Raw genomic sequence first — 16,360 nt, 5'->3', positions numbered from 1 at the left:
TGTAACATAGGATAATAAATGATTAACCTAAGCTGAATTTCACTGTTTAGAAGACTATCCAGAAGATTTCTTTTCAAATTAACAAATACCATGTTCAAATAACAATATAAAATTATGTTACAGACTATTGTTACCCTGAAGCTCTGAAACATACCTTCCCACACACCTTGATTTTTATCCCATTAATATATATCTAAGGAACTTTCATACCACCCCTCAGTCTTTGTTTGACTAAACTAAGTAAGCCAAGAAGAGTTACCACTGAATATATAAGGACCACTAAGTTGTGGTGCCAAAGGAAGTACATAATCAAAAGCAAGAAAAAGGCAAATTGTCTTTCTCTTGCCTTCTTGATCACGTCTTTGGAAAAATCATCTCTTGTTAAACATGTCAAATAGAAGCCATATGAAATTAAAATAATTTTTGAATACACGGTAATAGAAATATAGTTAAGAAATTACTTGTTTAAAAAAAAAAACACCACACATTTTGCTTCTCTAGATCTGCTGTATGAATTGTTACCTTTGCAAAACATTTCAACTTAATTGTGTTTCCTTTACGCACACATAACTTGAATTCTCCTGCTTTTGGAGAGTTGAACCCTGGATGCCAAACAACTTCACAGTCCAGATCTCTATAGGCCTCCACAAAGCCTAAATAAATGTGCATAATTTACATGTTATAGCATATACATGTACAATTATCAAATTACATTGTATAATTAGAAATAACATAAGCACATTAAAGTGAAATGGCCTTCTATTACTGAAGACTAAGCCTACATTTCAAATTTGTTGAACAGTGTGCTGAATTAAGTAAAATTAGCTTCTCAATTCTCATGACAATTACATAATCTGTTTATTAGTATACCGCAGGACAACACACTCAAAGTTCACTGGTATTTTTTCACCATAAATTACTCAATCAACATTTTAAAAAATAAAAGAACAGACTATCCTTCTTGTAGAATAACAACTTTGGGAAAGACCATATACATTTTCTTGCTTGCGACTGAGTCTGAACTCGTATCAGCAGAAATATCTTTTCTCAAGAATCAGAGCACACAAAGCTCCTGATCCAGCCAAATCTTGTTTGAACTGTGTAATGGCAATTTGTTTAACAGTTAGTTCTTTTAATGATGGAGATCCAACATACCCCTGCAGAACACTATCTTTCAAAGGAAAGAAGGTAAAAGCTAATGTCTCACACACTTCTAGCAAATATTGAACTATAATACAAGTGGGAATTCAATCTGGGATTAGTTTCATTTGTGTCACTCAGACTGTCTAAATCAACTTCTTAGCAGCTTCATTCACACAGTGCTTTTGGAAAATTTCCTATCCTGATGAGCTGTATGATATTGCTAACTGCCATTAAATAGTTGCCTCACTTTTGAAGTATCAGTAATCTGTGCTGACAAAAATAGTTACATAAGCATTGCTGGCTGGACACAGAAACAGCAAGCTGGACTGAGTATGCACTCAGGGTAGGGCTTATACAGGGAGTGCTGCTATGGTATTAACACTCTGATCTGATGCTACTTTTGAGATACACTGATATTGACCCAAATCTAATAAATACAGTTTATAGCACCAGCTGAATCTTTGTCTTACTTAACATTATTGACATTTAAGATATGTGCACACACACCGTACTTGCATAGTATACCTTTGGCTGGCTGTATAGAAAATGCTGTTCCTCTATCTGTAATAACAGGTTTCCAAGTAAACTCAGCAGGATGGTTCCTGGGATTGTATACCCTGACAGTTGTTCTAAATTCTGTCTCTGCTAGGTAGCCAGGAATAGGATGTAAAATCAGTTCCCTTGCAGACAGCTCAAGTGCAACAGACACTGCTTTTGCAACTACCAGCACATGCCCAAGGTGTTGGTTGTTTATTGTGTAAGTGAAAGATCTGTAACATAAAAATATGTATTTCTCAATATTTTATGTATTTATTATGCTGCAGTCAGAGTAAAATTTATGTGAAATATCATCATTAGCAAGAAAATACTTAACAAAACAATTGAGTGTGAACATACAGTTAAGACTGACAAGAGAAAGCAATTTGTAGTTGTTTTGCATACAACGTAAATCATGACAAAAGTGAAGATCATCCCAAAGGATGATCAACCTCATACAGTCATTTTAACAGCATTGGTAAAGTGAGAGTTCCATCTCCATACCAGAAGGCTAGAAAATAGCTTGCCTAGACATTTACCCATGAGGTGCGTCAAAAGATCTTATCACAGATACAGTGATGCAACACTATGCCAGAAAGAGAACAGTATTTGTCATAAAAGTGCTCTTAATAAATGCACTGTAATAGGCAACTTTCTTCCCTGATATACCTGTGGCTATATGGGCTTTTGACAGGACAGCTTTCTGGGTTTTTTAAACCCTAAGAAACATTACTATACTAGCAAAATTTTGCAACATAAAATTGCATTAATTATTGCCATATCACCACAAATAAGTGTACACCATTAACACTTACCGTACTTACACTGTTTAAACCAGCCACATGATTTTTTTTATTCTACTACTGCAAAGAAAATATGTAAATCAGGACAAATATAAGGCAACTTACCTTTTAAACATTCCAAGAGTGTTTGTCTCAAAGACAATTGGAATATGAGTCTTTGTAAGAGGAGGCACCACCTGAGACAATGGACTCGTCTGCTGTAATTCATCAATTTCAATCTCAATTTGTATCCATATATGAACTAACAAGTTATTGATGATGTGCAATTTTCTGGCTGTTGTAGAATACACACAAACATCACCAAAATCCATAGTAGAAGGACCTGGAATATATAAGTAGTAAGATCTTCAACATTAAAAAGTAAAAGTTAATGTAAGGAAGCATAACTACTAAAACATTGTGACCAAAACATTTTAGTTCCTTCAAATTACAGAATTAATCAGCCAGAACAATCCTGTAGCAGAACAAATTCACACTGAACTTTGGAAGTAAATGCCATGCATGTTCTGTGAATGTTTTCAGTAGTACAACTCAAGAGCCAGCACCAACATTTACTTCTTAATTCTGTGTTAGCCAGCTATTAAAACAGCAAAAGCAATGTGTTAATTACTAAAAGCATTATGAATAATCATAAATACTTCTTGTTTTTAATCAGGTATTGAAGTGGCTAGAGAACCAGCAATTCACTGAGAGGTTATATATTTAACCTGTTTATTTGCTCCCTGATATGTGACTATTTGGTTTAATAACACATGTGATTTGATGGTGACAGAATTATCTCACTACTCTATTTACTGCTATCACCAGTTCTTATACTGGTCTGCAAACTTTACTGTTCATCACGCTGATCAAACATCTTACAAAACTAAGTACTTTTTGTATTAATATGTTTATCTTATTCTACTTTTCCCCATGTGTATCAGTATACACAGCTAGACTATTCAAGTTCTGGCTTCACTGAAAATAAAAAAAGCCCAGAAAGTACCAAAAATTTTCATTTTACTGCTAACTAATTTTACTGAAGAAAAAATGTCCTTAAAATAGACCAGTTTTAGTACCAAGTGTTGTTAATAGGTGAGTCCCTCATAGACTTTAGAAGGTGTTACTCCCCAACGCAGAGCATTCCACTGAAATTATTTTGAAGGAGGATCCTGAAGGAGTTTTATTTTTGGGGGGCATCACTGTTTACTGCTAATTCCCAGAAGCATTCCCATGAATCTTCCTGATATTAATGCTGGTCCGGATACTATCCAATAACAAGGCTTAAGAGCATGAGCAATGCTCATACTACGTGGTATTGATTTCTCTATAATAGGTTGTAGTATGAGCAGTCGTTAAAGGAAGCTCTCCTTTTACATGTTCATACCTCATCATAACTCAGTATTTTCTGATGAATACAAAGCTTTAGTTAAACACTACTGTAGATATCAAACTGTGACCAAATTAATCTATTTTCTATTTAAGGTGAACAAGTATGAACATAAATTATGTTACTATAAATAAATCCTTTTTTAACAAATATATGCATTTAGTAACCAAATTAAAAATCTTACCAATGAGTATTTGATGAAGCTGCTTGGATGTCAAAGTTCGACTACAATCTTCCTTCTCTCGAGTAGAAGATGGCATAGCACTAAGCCCACTCCAAATCTGTGATAAGCACAACACATCTTCTCAAAGCAGGATCAAAATTCTTATGCTTTTTTACATGGTAAACACATTATGCTTACATTGCTATTCAAGCATTTAACTTACTTCTTTGATTGAAGATTTTGAAGCAATCGCTGTCAATTTTCGACTAGTTAATAGACAATTCTCATCTAAAGGAAGCATTTTGAACTCCAGCTTCTCCTTGGGAAAATCTGTGATTGAGATCTTTGGTGACATAAGTCCTTCAGCTGGTTTAAGGCCTATGCTCACAGAATTATTATAAATAGAAAACTGCCTATATGGGAGAGGGGGGAAAAAAAAAAGGAAATCTAGAAATTTGAGCATTCCATGTTCTACACATTAAACTATTTAAGATTTTTAAACATAACAAGTAATACTTTAGGTAGGAATATTTCATTATAAAAGAAAACCTCAAGTACAGAAAACACCTTGAAAAGTCTTTTATTGTATTGTTTAGGCAGGGATTAACACTATTGCACATTTGTGGCAATTGCATAGCTAAATAGGTTGCAAGCATTGTGGCTAACAAAATATAAATAACTTTATCATGTATAAAATATCTCTTAAAGAACAATTAAGTTGTAAAGTCAAGCACTTAAAAGGTAGCAAATGCCAAGATTACAAAGGATCCTTTAATTGTGTATGTCTGAACTGGACCCTTATAGCTTAATTTTCAGAGCAAATAGCTTTTCTTGGTCCAAGTTCAACTCCAGTCAATCAATTTCACCTGCAACCAAGAGATTTGAAACTTCCAGAGATCTTACACAGATGGTTCATATCAAATTCAGAAAATTATTACTATGTTTTATAGTGACTGTGAAATTCTCCTTTCTGTTCTTGTTCCTCATGCAATATACCCTGAACATATGCATTACAGTCATATAAACAACAGTTCACCCACTACACAACACCAGTTCCCTTCAAGAAAACCACACATTATGTGCATGCATAAAAATAAAATAAATCAAGCTCTGGATGCCTTGTTTGAATCATGATGTATATACATAGAGCAGGTAAACTGAGATTCCAAGAATAATCCACTGGCATTATTAATTTTTAAATATATTTTAAAATGGGTCTTGCAAACTTAACACTCTTAAGGTATTCCACAAATTATATCATAATTTACATACTCAATCCAGCACTTTGGGTGAGCTAGACCAAGTTGGAAATATGTACAATTTATTATATAAAAATAAAAGAGAATCCAAAACAATAAATGTTATGTTTTTCCTATAACCATAACCAACTCTTCTTAAAACTTGGCATCGTATTTCAAGTTCCATGCCTCTGTCCCTACATTTTACCCAGAAAGTGATCTATAAGTGTCTAAATGAACATTTGACCAAAATGGGTTTTGAATGCATTATAAATTAAGGTCCCAAGACCATAAGCATTTCATCATGGGACAAATTTAGGTATATGATTGATGCCACTAAGTTATTTCTGCATATATATACACATACTTTTCATATGATCCTAAGGTATTTATTTATCCTTTCAACAGTCTTACCTGGCGGCATCTTTCTGTAAACGACGCTGTCTTAAACTAGAAATGAAGTCTGTGTAGTATTCCTTATGTGCTTCTTTTGACAGTCGTTCACAGTCAGTATAAGAAAACTCTGGATCTATATAATTATATCTCTCAGTCTTTGTGAAAATAGTCCTAAATATGTAAACAGAATTGTAGTTTCACTACGTGTGTAAAATGATTCTGGATCTTGTTAGAAAGAAAACATACCGATTTTGCTACATATATATTTCATTGCAAACATTCTTTTTGTCACAGCTGATTATTAATATTTGACCTTGCAAAGGCAACCATAAAAATGAAATATTGAAACTGTAATAGCTACATTTGTAGTTTCACATAAGAAAAGCAACTCAAGAAATTTATGTGCAAGAGGCTCAAAGTTAAGTAGAATGCAATTAATTTTAAAGAACTTCCAACCTGGGGAAAAAGAATCACAGAGTCACAGAATCGCTAAGGTTGGAAAGGACCTTCAAGATCATCAAGTCCAACCATTAATCCAGCGCCACCATGTTCCCTAAACCATGTATTGAAGAGCCATATCCACACATTTTTTGAACACTTCCAGAGATGGCGACTCCACCACCTCCCTGGGCAGCCTGTTCCAATGCCTGACCACCCTCTCGGTGAAGAAGTTTTTCCTAATATCCAATCTAAACCTCCCCTGGCACAACTTGAGGCCATTTCCTCTCGTCCTATCGCTGGTTACTTGGGAGAAGAGACCAGCGCCCTCGTCACCACAACCCCCTTTCAGGTAGTTGTAGAGAGCAATAAGGTCTCCTCTCAGCCTCCTCTTCTCCAGACTGTAAACTGTCATATGAGTAACCAATCTTGAACAACTACACAGTATTTACAAATGTGTGGTTTTAAATATCATATTTGCATATTTTTTACCTGTACTTTTTGTTCCATTCACTAGGCCTAATGCTGGCTGCGCGGTCATTAGGAAAAGCTGTAAGTGCATCACCCTTACAATTCCTGTTTATCCAGTGAGTATGAATTTGTGTTTGGATTGATTTAAGCATTGCCACAGGTGCTGTATCAGTGCACTGCCCTGTGCCATCAGCGACAAACTGTCCAGTTGCATTGGAAATCATTGGTGTTATACCTTAAAATTCAAATAAAACATGTTACATACACTTATACTAATAGTTTCTAAACAAAATTCAAAGTATTAGAAAAATATTTCTGAATTTATACTGATCCACCCAGCAGCCCAACAATCAGTCACCAATCACATTATATTTTCCTCAGACAAGAAGGAAGAAGGCATTCGACCATACTCACAGCCAACCACCTTCCCTGGCCTAGATCACAGACTACCACTATGTCCAGCTGTGACGTTTTGTCTTGCACGTGTACCTGACCAAACACTCAGAGCTGCCTGTGTTACAACACTGTCTGCGGTGTCCTAAAGCTTGTCTTAAGGGATGCAAACACAAGCATGATTCTTCACAAAGAACTCACAAGCTATCACAACTAAAAAGAGAGCTCAGATCTTTTTCACTCCAGTTTTAGAAAAGCACATATACATTAAAGAGAAAAATTATGACAGAAACTAGGCCATGTGTTTGCTCACCTCTCTTACCTAAAGATACATGTTTAAAACAGCACTATAAATAAGTAAATACATTCTTCAACTGCCCCTTCCTCCCTCACCTGCAAAAATATTGATACATTAAACTAAACATACTGTAGCCTTACTTTACTCTCAAATGGCTAGAACTAAAAAAAACCCCCACCAAACAAAACAAAAAAAAAAACTACTTTCCATCCTCCAAACTATAGGAGTGATTACAACTTCCACTGTGCCCAGGAAGGCACAGTTTACAAGAAGCTTCATTCCAGTCTCTTCGCCCCTCCACCAAATAAAGAGACAAGTACACATACTCATCCACAGAGACTGGGAGAAGAGAACAAAAAGATATGGAACCCATCTGTATAAGGACCTGAAAAAAAATCACTTTCCCTCCACACTTCAGTGAAGCTTAAAAGCAAAACACAGGTATTAGTAGCCTATAGAGTACAGATACACCTCATTAATCCCTGTATAAACCTACAAATAGGAGCAGAATGGGGATGTTAATAGAGCAAATGGTAGACAATTTAGAAAAGCTGACAAAACTTTAATACTACACTAAATCTTTGATCCACAGAAACGTATTTGAACTGTGTTTTTGAAGCAGGAAAACTGCAGGAGCTCTGGATTTCAACAACAAATCCCCAAAGTTGCAAAACTTTAGTTTCTCATCAATTCTTGATTGCAATGGACTTGAAATACCTTCCTGAAAGTAGCAGGAATGGCCAGTGGCTTATCAACCATTCTCATATTTGTAGAAACAACAATTTATCCTGACTTTCCAATGCCTTCCTCTTTTTACTTCCCCACAATGCTCTCTTTGAAAAAAAAATGGCTATTGCCTTCCTGTTTTTCATTAGGGAGTACACCAAGTGGGCAGCAATCAGTTACGGAGTATTCAATCTCCTCTCCTTATCTACACACAGAAACCAGATGTACCACCGGACAGGACAGCCCTGTTGCACTAGTACTACCTGCAGACGCCACGGCATATTTCATGCTAGAAAATCTACTTTTCCCATGACTGGTTTTAAAATCTGGTGACAGGCTTAGTCAAATCTACTGTAAAGTGGTTGTTCATGGAACACGTTAGGAACATGAGGAACAAATTGGAGACTAGTTATTGCATATCCTGAAAGATTCTTTAAGGATTCATAGGATGAGAAGAATCAATGGGACAGGTAGCAGGCTGTATTAACTGGCAAATTCATCTGGCAGTATTTCAACCAATAAAGAATACCCTGTTATCTTTCCAAACTTCTTTCTGTGTTTTACCCATCTCTCTACTTACAAGTGAAACATATTAGCACTGTGTAATGGCATCACTGCCAAAATCTGAAGCCTTTGGTTTCTGATTTATAAAAGTTACATAATAATACGATGAAAATTTATGCTTTAATAGTTCAATTTTTGTTACCATTATTTTATACTCTTATGGGTATATGTCATACAAATGAGCATTCCCTCAAGTCCCAAAGAGATATTATTTTTTTAAAAACAAACTAAACATGGTAAAAAAATTCTCTTTTAAAATGTTAAAAATGTACTTTTTAAACATTTTATCACTTGTTACTTATCTTTTTAGCATCTTACCAGGATTAATTTTGAATAGAATGTTTTTTCGTTTAGATTTGCACACACCAATAAAGCTCAAATATATGTGGTGAAAGGATTGTGTCTTCAAAACCCGTAAATTATTTTTCTCTAGTCCTGTACCAATGATATCAACAACTTGCTTCACTTTAAATGTTCCTATTTGATGTGGAGAAAATGAAAACATCACATCCTGGAAAAGAAAAGTCATTATGAGATATATGACGCAGAAAAGCAAAGAGAAAAAGCTTTGTGTAATTCTCTGTTTAATTGAGTTAGTTCTCTCCACACTTACTTCTGAGATAGGTGTTCAAAATTGGGCTTATCTAATATGCCAACTGCCACACATAAATTAGCAATATAAGGAAATATAAATGCTACACGTTAGAACACAACAAAGTCTCACTTGCTCATTTCTGGGACAAATTTTTCTCTCTTGTGCCCCAAGTTACAGGTTTGTGAAATTATAAATGTAAGTCAAATATGGAGACATTTGGCAAAGTTTCTTCCATTAAAACAAATGTTATGTTACTCAACTATTTGTGATTTACTGAAAGATATTAAAAGGATTCTGCAAAGGTTTGAGTATAAATCAATCTTCTCAAGCCAGTAAAATACAAAAAATTTAAAGACAGAAAAAACCTGGGTAAAGTTTATTTAGTACTACAATTGGTTTTTTTCCCAAAATTTAAAATAACACTTGTTGCTTCATGGAGCACAGGAAACAACATCAAAAGACTCCACATGAGGAGAAAAAAAATGTATATTTGTCTGATATTAAATGTCATGGCTAGTGAAATTAAATTGTTCTGGTTTACTTTTGAAAAATTCCACTGCTGACCACTGTAACATAACATGCATATCTACATAATCTACGAGAAAGAGGTAATTACCTTTGCAGAGCTCTTTTTAATTTTTCCTTTTTCAGGAGAAACATTAAAGTGAGCAGTCTTGCGGAAGCTGAATGTTACTGGAAGGGACTCGGATTCATTTTTGAGTGTGCACAGAACTTGTGTTTGTTCACCCAAGAAACAGTCCATAAACTTAATAACTGGTCCTGGATTAAAAGTTAACATGACAGGAAGCCCAGAACCTGTCAAAGCTAACTCCGTGTGATGAGGATGATTCACTGCATTAGAAAAATACAAAAAACAAACAAAAAACCTCATACACCTATTAGCTTACAAACAGAAAAATCATACTGTAGTTGTAGGGTGCAAAAACAAAATAATACCATAATACAATATGATTTATAATGCAGTTTTCTATAAACTTAACACAGACATGCATACTTATAATGGCTGTTAGATAATGTATTCCTTCATTAGGGAAGTTGAGGGTGATCAAATATTCACTAGAAAATGCACAAAACTTGGTATTACCAAAATGCTTGTGACTTGCAATGGCTGGGGGTTTTTTACATCCTCCAAATATTTACATTTATAATTAAGTTCTAGATGTTCACGACCAGCAGGAGTATTCATGACATGCATGATTCCCTCCTTCTTTCTAGTCACTGTTCAAAGAGTTTTTGGTGCTAAAGCATTAAAGACATAAGTTACAATAATTTATTTGTATTGATATAAATAAAATAAACACAGGTTTCCCATAAAACTGCTAAGAAGATGAAGAAATTAAAAAAGAAAAAACTATATATCTTGATTTATTTTTATCATCCATATATACATTTCTGCTAGTGACTATAAATTTCTGATAACATACTTGTGGTTGCTGGGGCACCATCACTGAGGGCCTGCAGATAGCCATCTTTATTCCCAACAGCTTCAAATCTCAGAAACAGTACGTAATCTTGTTTCAGTATTGAGTCATTCACTTCAAAGCTCCTTTTAAATTTTCTGTAAGAGTCACAATCTCTAATTACAAGATGGGGAAAAAATAAACCACCAAACCCTAACCCTCCTCCCCCCCAAAAAATCAAGACTTATTTTTTGTCATCCAGTCTGGCTTTTTTTGCTGTTGGCTTGAACAAATGATCTTTATTTCTCTTTCTCTCTCTCACTCTCTCACACACACTTGGACCACTCACTCACTTTGGACTAAAGCACAATGTAACCAAAGATTTCTCATAAGGTAGCAAGGTTCCTTGATTGGGAATGCACAAGATCAAGGTGGAAACATCAACATCTCTTTTTCTATTTTTGAGGCTTAAGTCTTGTAAAACAGCATCTGCACTCCTCTGAAGATCTGTCCCCTAAAAAATAATCAAAATGTGAAATAGTTCAGCCTGTTCTGCTTCCCCTTTTGTGTTTTGCTTGTTTTTTTTCTACACATACATTTTGATATATTTATAAGTGGAAAGACTTAACGTAAGTAATAGCACTGACATAATTACATATCACATGGCTAATTAACCAATTTTTAAACATCAATTTCATGTCAATGTTTTGAATTTCCCTTTTTAAAGATGGTGCTCACTCAGATGATTTCACTGTCTGAGAAAAACAAGTGAAACCACAGATGCTTAACATCTTCTAATACAAAATATATTTTTATAACTCCTACTAAATGATAAGAAATCCAGTAGGTCAAGCAAAACCACTCAAAAACAACAACAACAACAACAAAAAACCCCATACCCAGGGAACTTTCTTAACATTGTTAAGGTTCAGATGTCACAAAGTGAAAGAAAAATATCTGAAAAACTTAATTTCAAGGTTAAATTATAGCAAAAACTTGTTGGTTGGACAGAAGTTTCAGAAAGCCTACTGACTGGAAAATAGTATGACATACTAAACACTACTACAAGGTGAATGTTGAGAAACAAAAAATGCAAAAGCAGAAACGAAAACAAGTTTTCTACTAAAATAAAAACCAGAACAGTTTCTTACCACCTCTCCTCCAATGGCATTGTCTTCCAGTACTGCTACCCAGTCCATACACTCAGGACTTTCATTGTATAAAGATATTTGTTCAGTCTTTGAGGACCCAAAGTAAACTGGTCCAAAGTTAATGCATTTCAATATATTTCCACAAGACACTCCTAGAACTTTAAGAACTTGTTCAACCACAACAGCTTTGATCCATACTTCAGTGCAGCCATGACCTTCCAACTTCACTCTGTCAGTAAGAGTAGCAAGCAGCAATAGGTAATGGAGAAACGTGTTAGAAGTGCTCAGTTTGGTTTATATTAGAACCTATGCAACACTCAACCAAATCAGAGCATTTATATCATTGGCTTTCCATAGATAAGCTAAGGGGAGGGAGGGGAGAAGAGTTGTTCCTGTTGCACATCTCTCAGTATACAACTTGTTTGTTTTCTTTGGCTCCTGTTGTTCCTGCCTGAATGCTCGGTCTTGATGATACCACAAAACACCAAAGGACCATACAGACATTGTACAAATTTTTGTTACCAGAATTCTACTGGAACAAAGCATATTTGTTCTTGTTGCACAAAAGAACCAAATATAGTAATATAACTTATTGTTCTAATAGAATCAACTATCCTTTTGAATAGCCTCTGAGCTGAAAAAAATTTTTTTTTAAATCTTTGAATAGTCTTATACATAACTGCACAAGGGATCTAGGAGAGGATCTCAAATTCTTTAAGTATCATCTTTCAACTTCTGAAGTATGATTACAGGGTTCTCCGAGACAGAAAAGAAATCTCAAAAAATATAAGAGTAGATTCCTCTGAAAAGAATTTTGCATGCACACAGAAGCAAAATGCTTAGAGGACAACGCAAACGGAAATAACCAGGATGTTTTCATCAAAACTGTACTATTTCTCCAAGGCAAATTCCTGTCAAATACCCATTTTAAGTCTCTCAATATTACATTATTTGTTTAAATACATATATATAGACATGTATACACATATTTATATATTTGTACAAGGCTTGGCAAGGAAACTTAAGATTCCATTTAGTCTAAAAGATATAGTAACGACTACTAGGAACGCAAAATTCACTGATAGAATTTATGTAGAATTTAAGGCCGGGAATGGGTGAAGGATAAAGTCTGAGCTCTGTGTAGCTATGTTCTTTCAGTCTGATAAACTATCTAGTAGAATGCAGAAGACAGTAGCTCTTTAACCAAGATGGGGTGAAGAAAACAGTGGTGGTAGCCTGGACAGCACAGGAAAGGCAGAAAGCACGACACTTTGCAACCAAAGGTTTGAAACTCAGTAACCAAAGAAAATATCATATGAAGGAGGACGTAGCCAAGGCAAAATACAGATATTGTCTTCCCTGTTATTCTAATAGAATTTTTCTCCTTTCATTTTGTTTCTCTTCCAACAGGCTACAAAAAGCAAGAACAGGAAGAACTGAATTTCAAGTAATACATCTTAGTAATTTAAAAACAAAACAGAACACACACACCCTGCCCCCCAAAATAAAAACCCAAGCACACCCTATTTACTATTATAGGAAAACCAGATTAAGAACTTTCCAGATTGGTATCCACTTCCAAATTCTGGCACTTCCTAAAAAGTCTATATTCACCATTTGAAGAGAACCAAGGCAGGCATTGAAAAATTTTCTATTCTTAAAAGAGTTAGTGGTTTCAAATACATTCCCTCCATTTAAAACACGATACCCCAAAGGACATCATAATGTTTCTCAGACTCCTGAAACACATAGAGCCAAAAGAAAAATAGCAAAGTTACAGAAGCTAAAAAAGGAACACAGGATGTGTAGAAAGGTGAAAAATAAAGAAGCTCTTGGTTAACTGTATACTGAGAGATGTGCAAACATCCCATATCATTACAACTTATAAGAGATCTTTAATAACACAGCCAGGTACACAATTTATGCATCACTGTTCTGTGTAGATAATATAATCATCAAATTAATTTAATAAAAATAGATGTGGAAAACAGCAACTGACAACTAGGAGCATAAATTTTTGGATAAATGTTCATAATAAAGGCTAGAATTAATAACAGGCAAAAATATAATTTATAGAGCTGGATTTCTTCAGTCATACACTCACTTTACCACTTCTTTGATGATTCGGGGTACATCTGTGCAGATATCCACTTTAACTGTCTTTGTAGATTTTGGCTCCACCACTCCACTGGTAGGTTCTATGTTAAGCAGGATGACCCCATCATATGAAATTTTAAATGTACCTAAAAGAAACAGAACAGTAAACAGAATGTTACACAACATAAATTTTTATATTTATCTTCTTCTGTTACACATTTGGAATTACAAAACACATAATGCATATATTCACAAGCAGTGTATTTCCCTATGGAAACAGGAAACATGAAGTTAATCTTTTTCAAAACTATTTCTAACACAAAGAATTTCCAGGGTTTCTTTAAATATTACACCCACATGTCCAATGCCATTTTGCAAGTTGTAAGAGGAAAGGTACTCACATTCCAAACAAAAGTGACTATATCATAAAGCAGCTGTAAGTAACACCTTGTAAGTTACAGGATATTATATACACAGCTCTAGGCAGCTACCACAGACAGAAAGTTAAGTGCATATTGCAGGTAAGAATAGTTTTCATGATTTGGTATGCACACAACACAATTTATTGCAGATGAGAACAGTGAATATTTCTAGGTTATAAATGTATTTTTTTAATGTGAAAAAAATACTAAATGTGTATTTAACCAGCAGCACTAATTATCTGTCATTATATCATAGACACCAAGAAATTGTTTTAAATATTGTAGGGAACATGCCCTGTTTGACCTCAGACAATAGATAATCTCCAATATGAGATCAGAAGCATGAACAAAGGACTCATTTTGTGCATGGGGTGATATGTGAGATGCAATCCTCGTGTCACAGGCCAGCGTACAGCACTTCCTGCTGATACAGTTTACGTGCTGCCTGTTAGTGCGACCTGCTGTATTACGATTTACAGGGCCTACAGAAACACAGATTCAGCAGCTCTTCTTTTGTCTGCCCTCAATACATTCTTCACTAACCACTGCTTTCATTCTAATTTTGCCTGTGTCCAATCATGCAAAACTCCATCATGCAGCAGAGTTTATAACTAGAAACAGTTCCTATACAACATAAGAAATTTCACATCATGCAAATTAGTTGTAGATGCATATGTAATGTAGGTTATCTCATTTCCTTTACCTAATCACCATTCCTCAAAGAAAGAAGTTTATATGTATAAGAGCTGATTATATAATTATATATTATATACATCTTAAGTTGAGGTGGCTAGAAAAAAACAATTTTCCCTTTGCTTTTTGGAAAAAAAAATAAAAAGTAAATAAAATTCTGTTCTCACTAGACAGCTGTTGTGGTTTTTTTAAATATTGCAACCTATCTCCACGTTTCTACAATCATGTATTTTTTGTTGGTACAATATTTCTTGTGGAAATCTATGAAGCAAATATTCACACAACCTTGGCTTAACATAAATAAAGATACCTTGTGGTATAATAAACAGCTGTAAAAGTGAGGAAAAAAAAATTAACTGCGTTAAATTCATTGTTTGAAACTCAGCATAGTTGCCACCCTACTTCTGGACAGTGGTGTCTGCAGCTTTGTCCAGTGGAAAAGGCAGTCAAATTAGGTTACTTGGATCATATAAGCATTCATTCTCCCTATAAGCTCCATTCGCCACATTTCTGACACTCCTTGGAAGGGTCCCTCACAGAAGTTGAAGGATGTGCATGTTCTGAAAGCTGTATGATTTCAAAAGCTATAGCAGCAAGATAAAAGACCCATCATTATCTTCTGGTAACAAATACAGTTCAGTCTCCATCCTAGATGACTTCAGCTCCAAATGTACAGGGACCTTGTAGTTGTTTATTCAATACACAGCTATTGGGATCACAGAATCAGAAAGACAAGAAAGCATGAGCAAATGTGATTTGCTACTATTTATGGGCATAGTAAGCCAATGAGCAACTGTTACTTTTACATCTTTCAGATGGGACTAAAAAGTAAAAAACTCCTAAAATTTGGTAAAATTGATTTTTCTTCCCTAAGTGGAAATATAGTACTGCCTACAGAAGCAACAGGCCATTTATAGAACCTTTAGCTACAATACTCATAATCTTCATAATTAACTTCAGTTAATTTCTACTTGGCCACTGAAGTGTTAACTTGCATAAAATTAAATTTTCCAAGAAATTTCCAAGAAAATAAAATATTTGTATAATTTAATGCATACAAAATATTTACCTGAAGATGATCCATGGTTAGCAACACTAATCTCTTTACTAATTATTTTACTGTTTGCAATCACTGCGCCAAAATTAATCTCTGACTCAATTTCCAAGTAACAGCACGGAATTAATCTGCAGATAAAAGACATGGTTATATTTTCCCAAAACTTGAAAATATCTTTGCATTTTTAAAGAAATATGATTAAGCACTCCAGTGGAAGAGAGTTCTTCTAGCTCTCCTACCAATGTTGATGCAACTAACTTCAGCAGCATAGCATACACAGGGAAGACATAAAAAAGATCTAGCTATCTATCAAGCTGTTCAATGACTAAATACGGTAAAACAATACAGCTTTAAACAATTAGTCAAAATGGAATGTATACAGTTT

The 16,360-nt window shown here is 34.7% G+C and overlaps 1 protein-coding gene across 1 annotated transcript in view; it reads right to left on the bottom strand.

The window, feature by feature from the left end:
- The window catches only part of CFAP47 (cilia and flagella associated protein 47), a gene marked incomplete at its 5' end in the record, with an annotated part of 409,359 nt that overhangs the window by 337,257 nt on the left and 55,742 nt on the right, over nt 1–16,360 (bottom strand). Inside the window, 14 exons of the mRNA XM_082014136.1 lie at nt 523–653; nt 1,669–1,913; nt 2,589–2,805; nt 4,037–4,133; nt 4,239–4,428; nt 5,668–5,820; nt 6,580–6,793; nt 8,858–9,050; nt 9,751–9,986; nt 10,580–10,713; nt 10,909–11,069; nt 11,707–11,935; nt 13,811–13,949; nt 15,988–16,103. Coding sequence (XP_081870262.1) covers nt 523–653; nt 1,669–1,913; nt 2,589–2,805; nt 4,037–4,133; nt 4,239–4,428; nt 5,668–5,820; nt 6,580–6,793; nt 8,858–9,050; nt 9,751–9,986; nt 10,580–10,713; nt 10,909–11,069; nt 11,707–11,935; nt 13,811–13,949; nt 15,988–16,103 — 2,455 coding nt within the window. The remainder of the gene's footprint in view (nt 1–522; nt 654–1,668; nt 1,914–2,588; nt 2,806–4,036; nt 4,134–4,238; nt 4,429–5,667; nt 5,821–6,579; nt 6,794–8,857; nt 9,051–9,750; nt 9,987–10,579; nt 10,714–10,908; nt 11,070–11,706; nt 11,936–13,810; nt 13,950–15,987; nt 16,104–16,360) is intronic.

Source organism: Phaethon aethereus (genome assembly GCF_964289735.1).
Source record: "Phaethon aethereus genome assembly, chromosome: 1".
NCBI lineage: Eukaryota > Metazoa > Chordata > Aves > Phaethontiformes > Phaethontidae > Phaethon > Phaethon aethereus.
The sequence above is the reverse complement of the archived record's forward strand: the minus strand, read 5'-3'. Positions and strand labels throughout refer to the sequence as shown.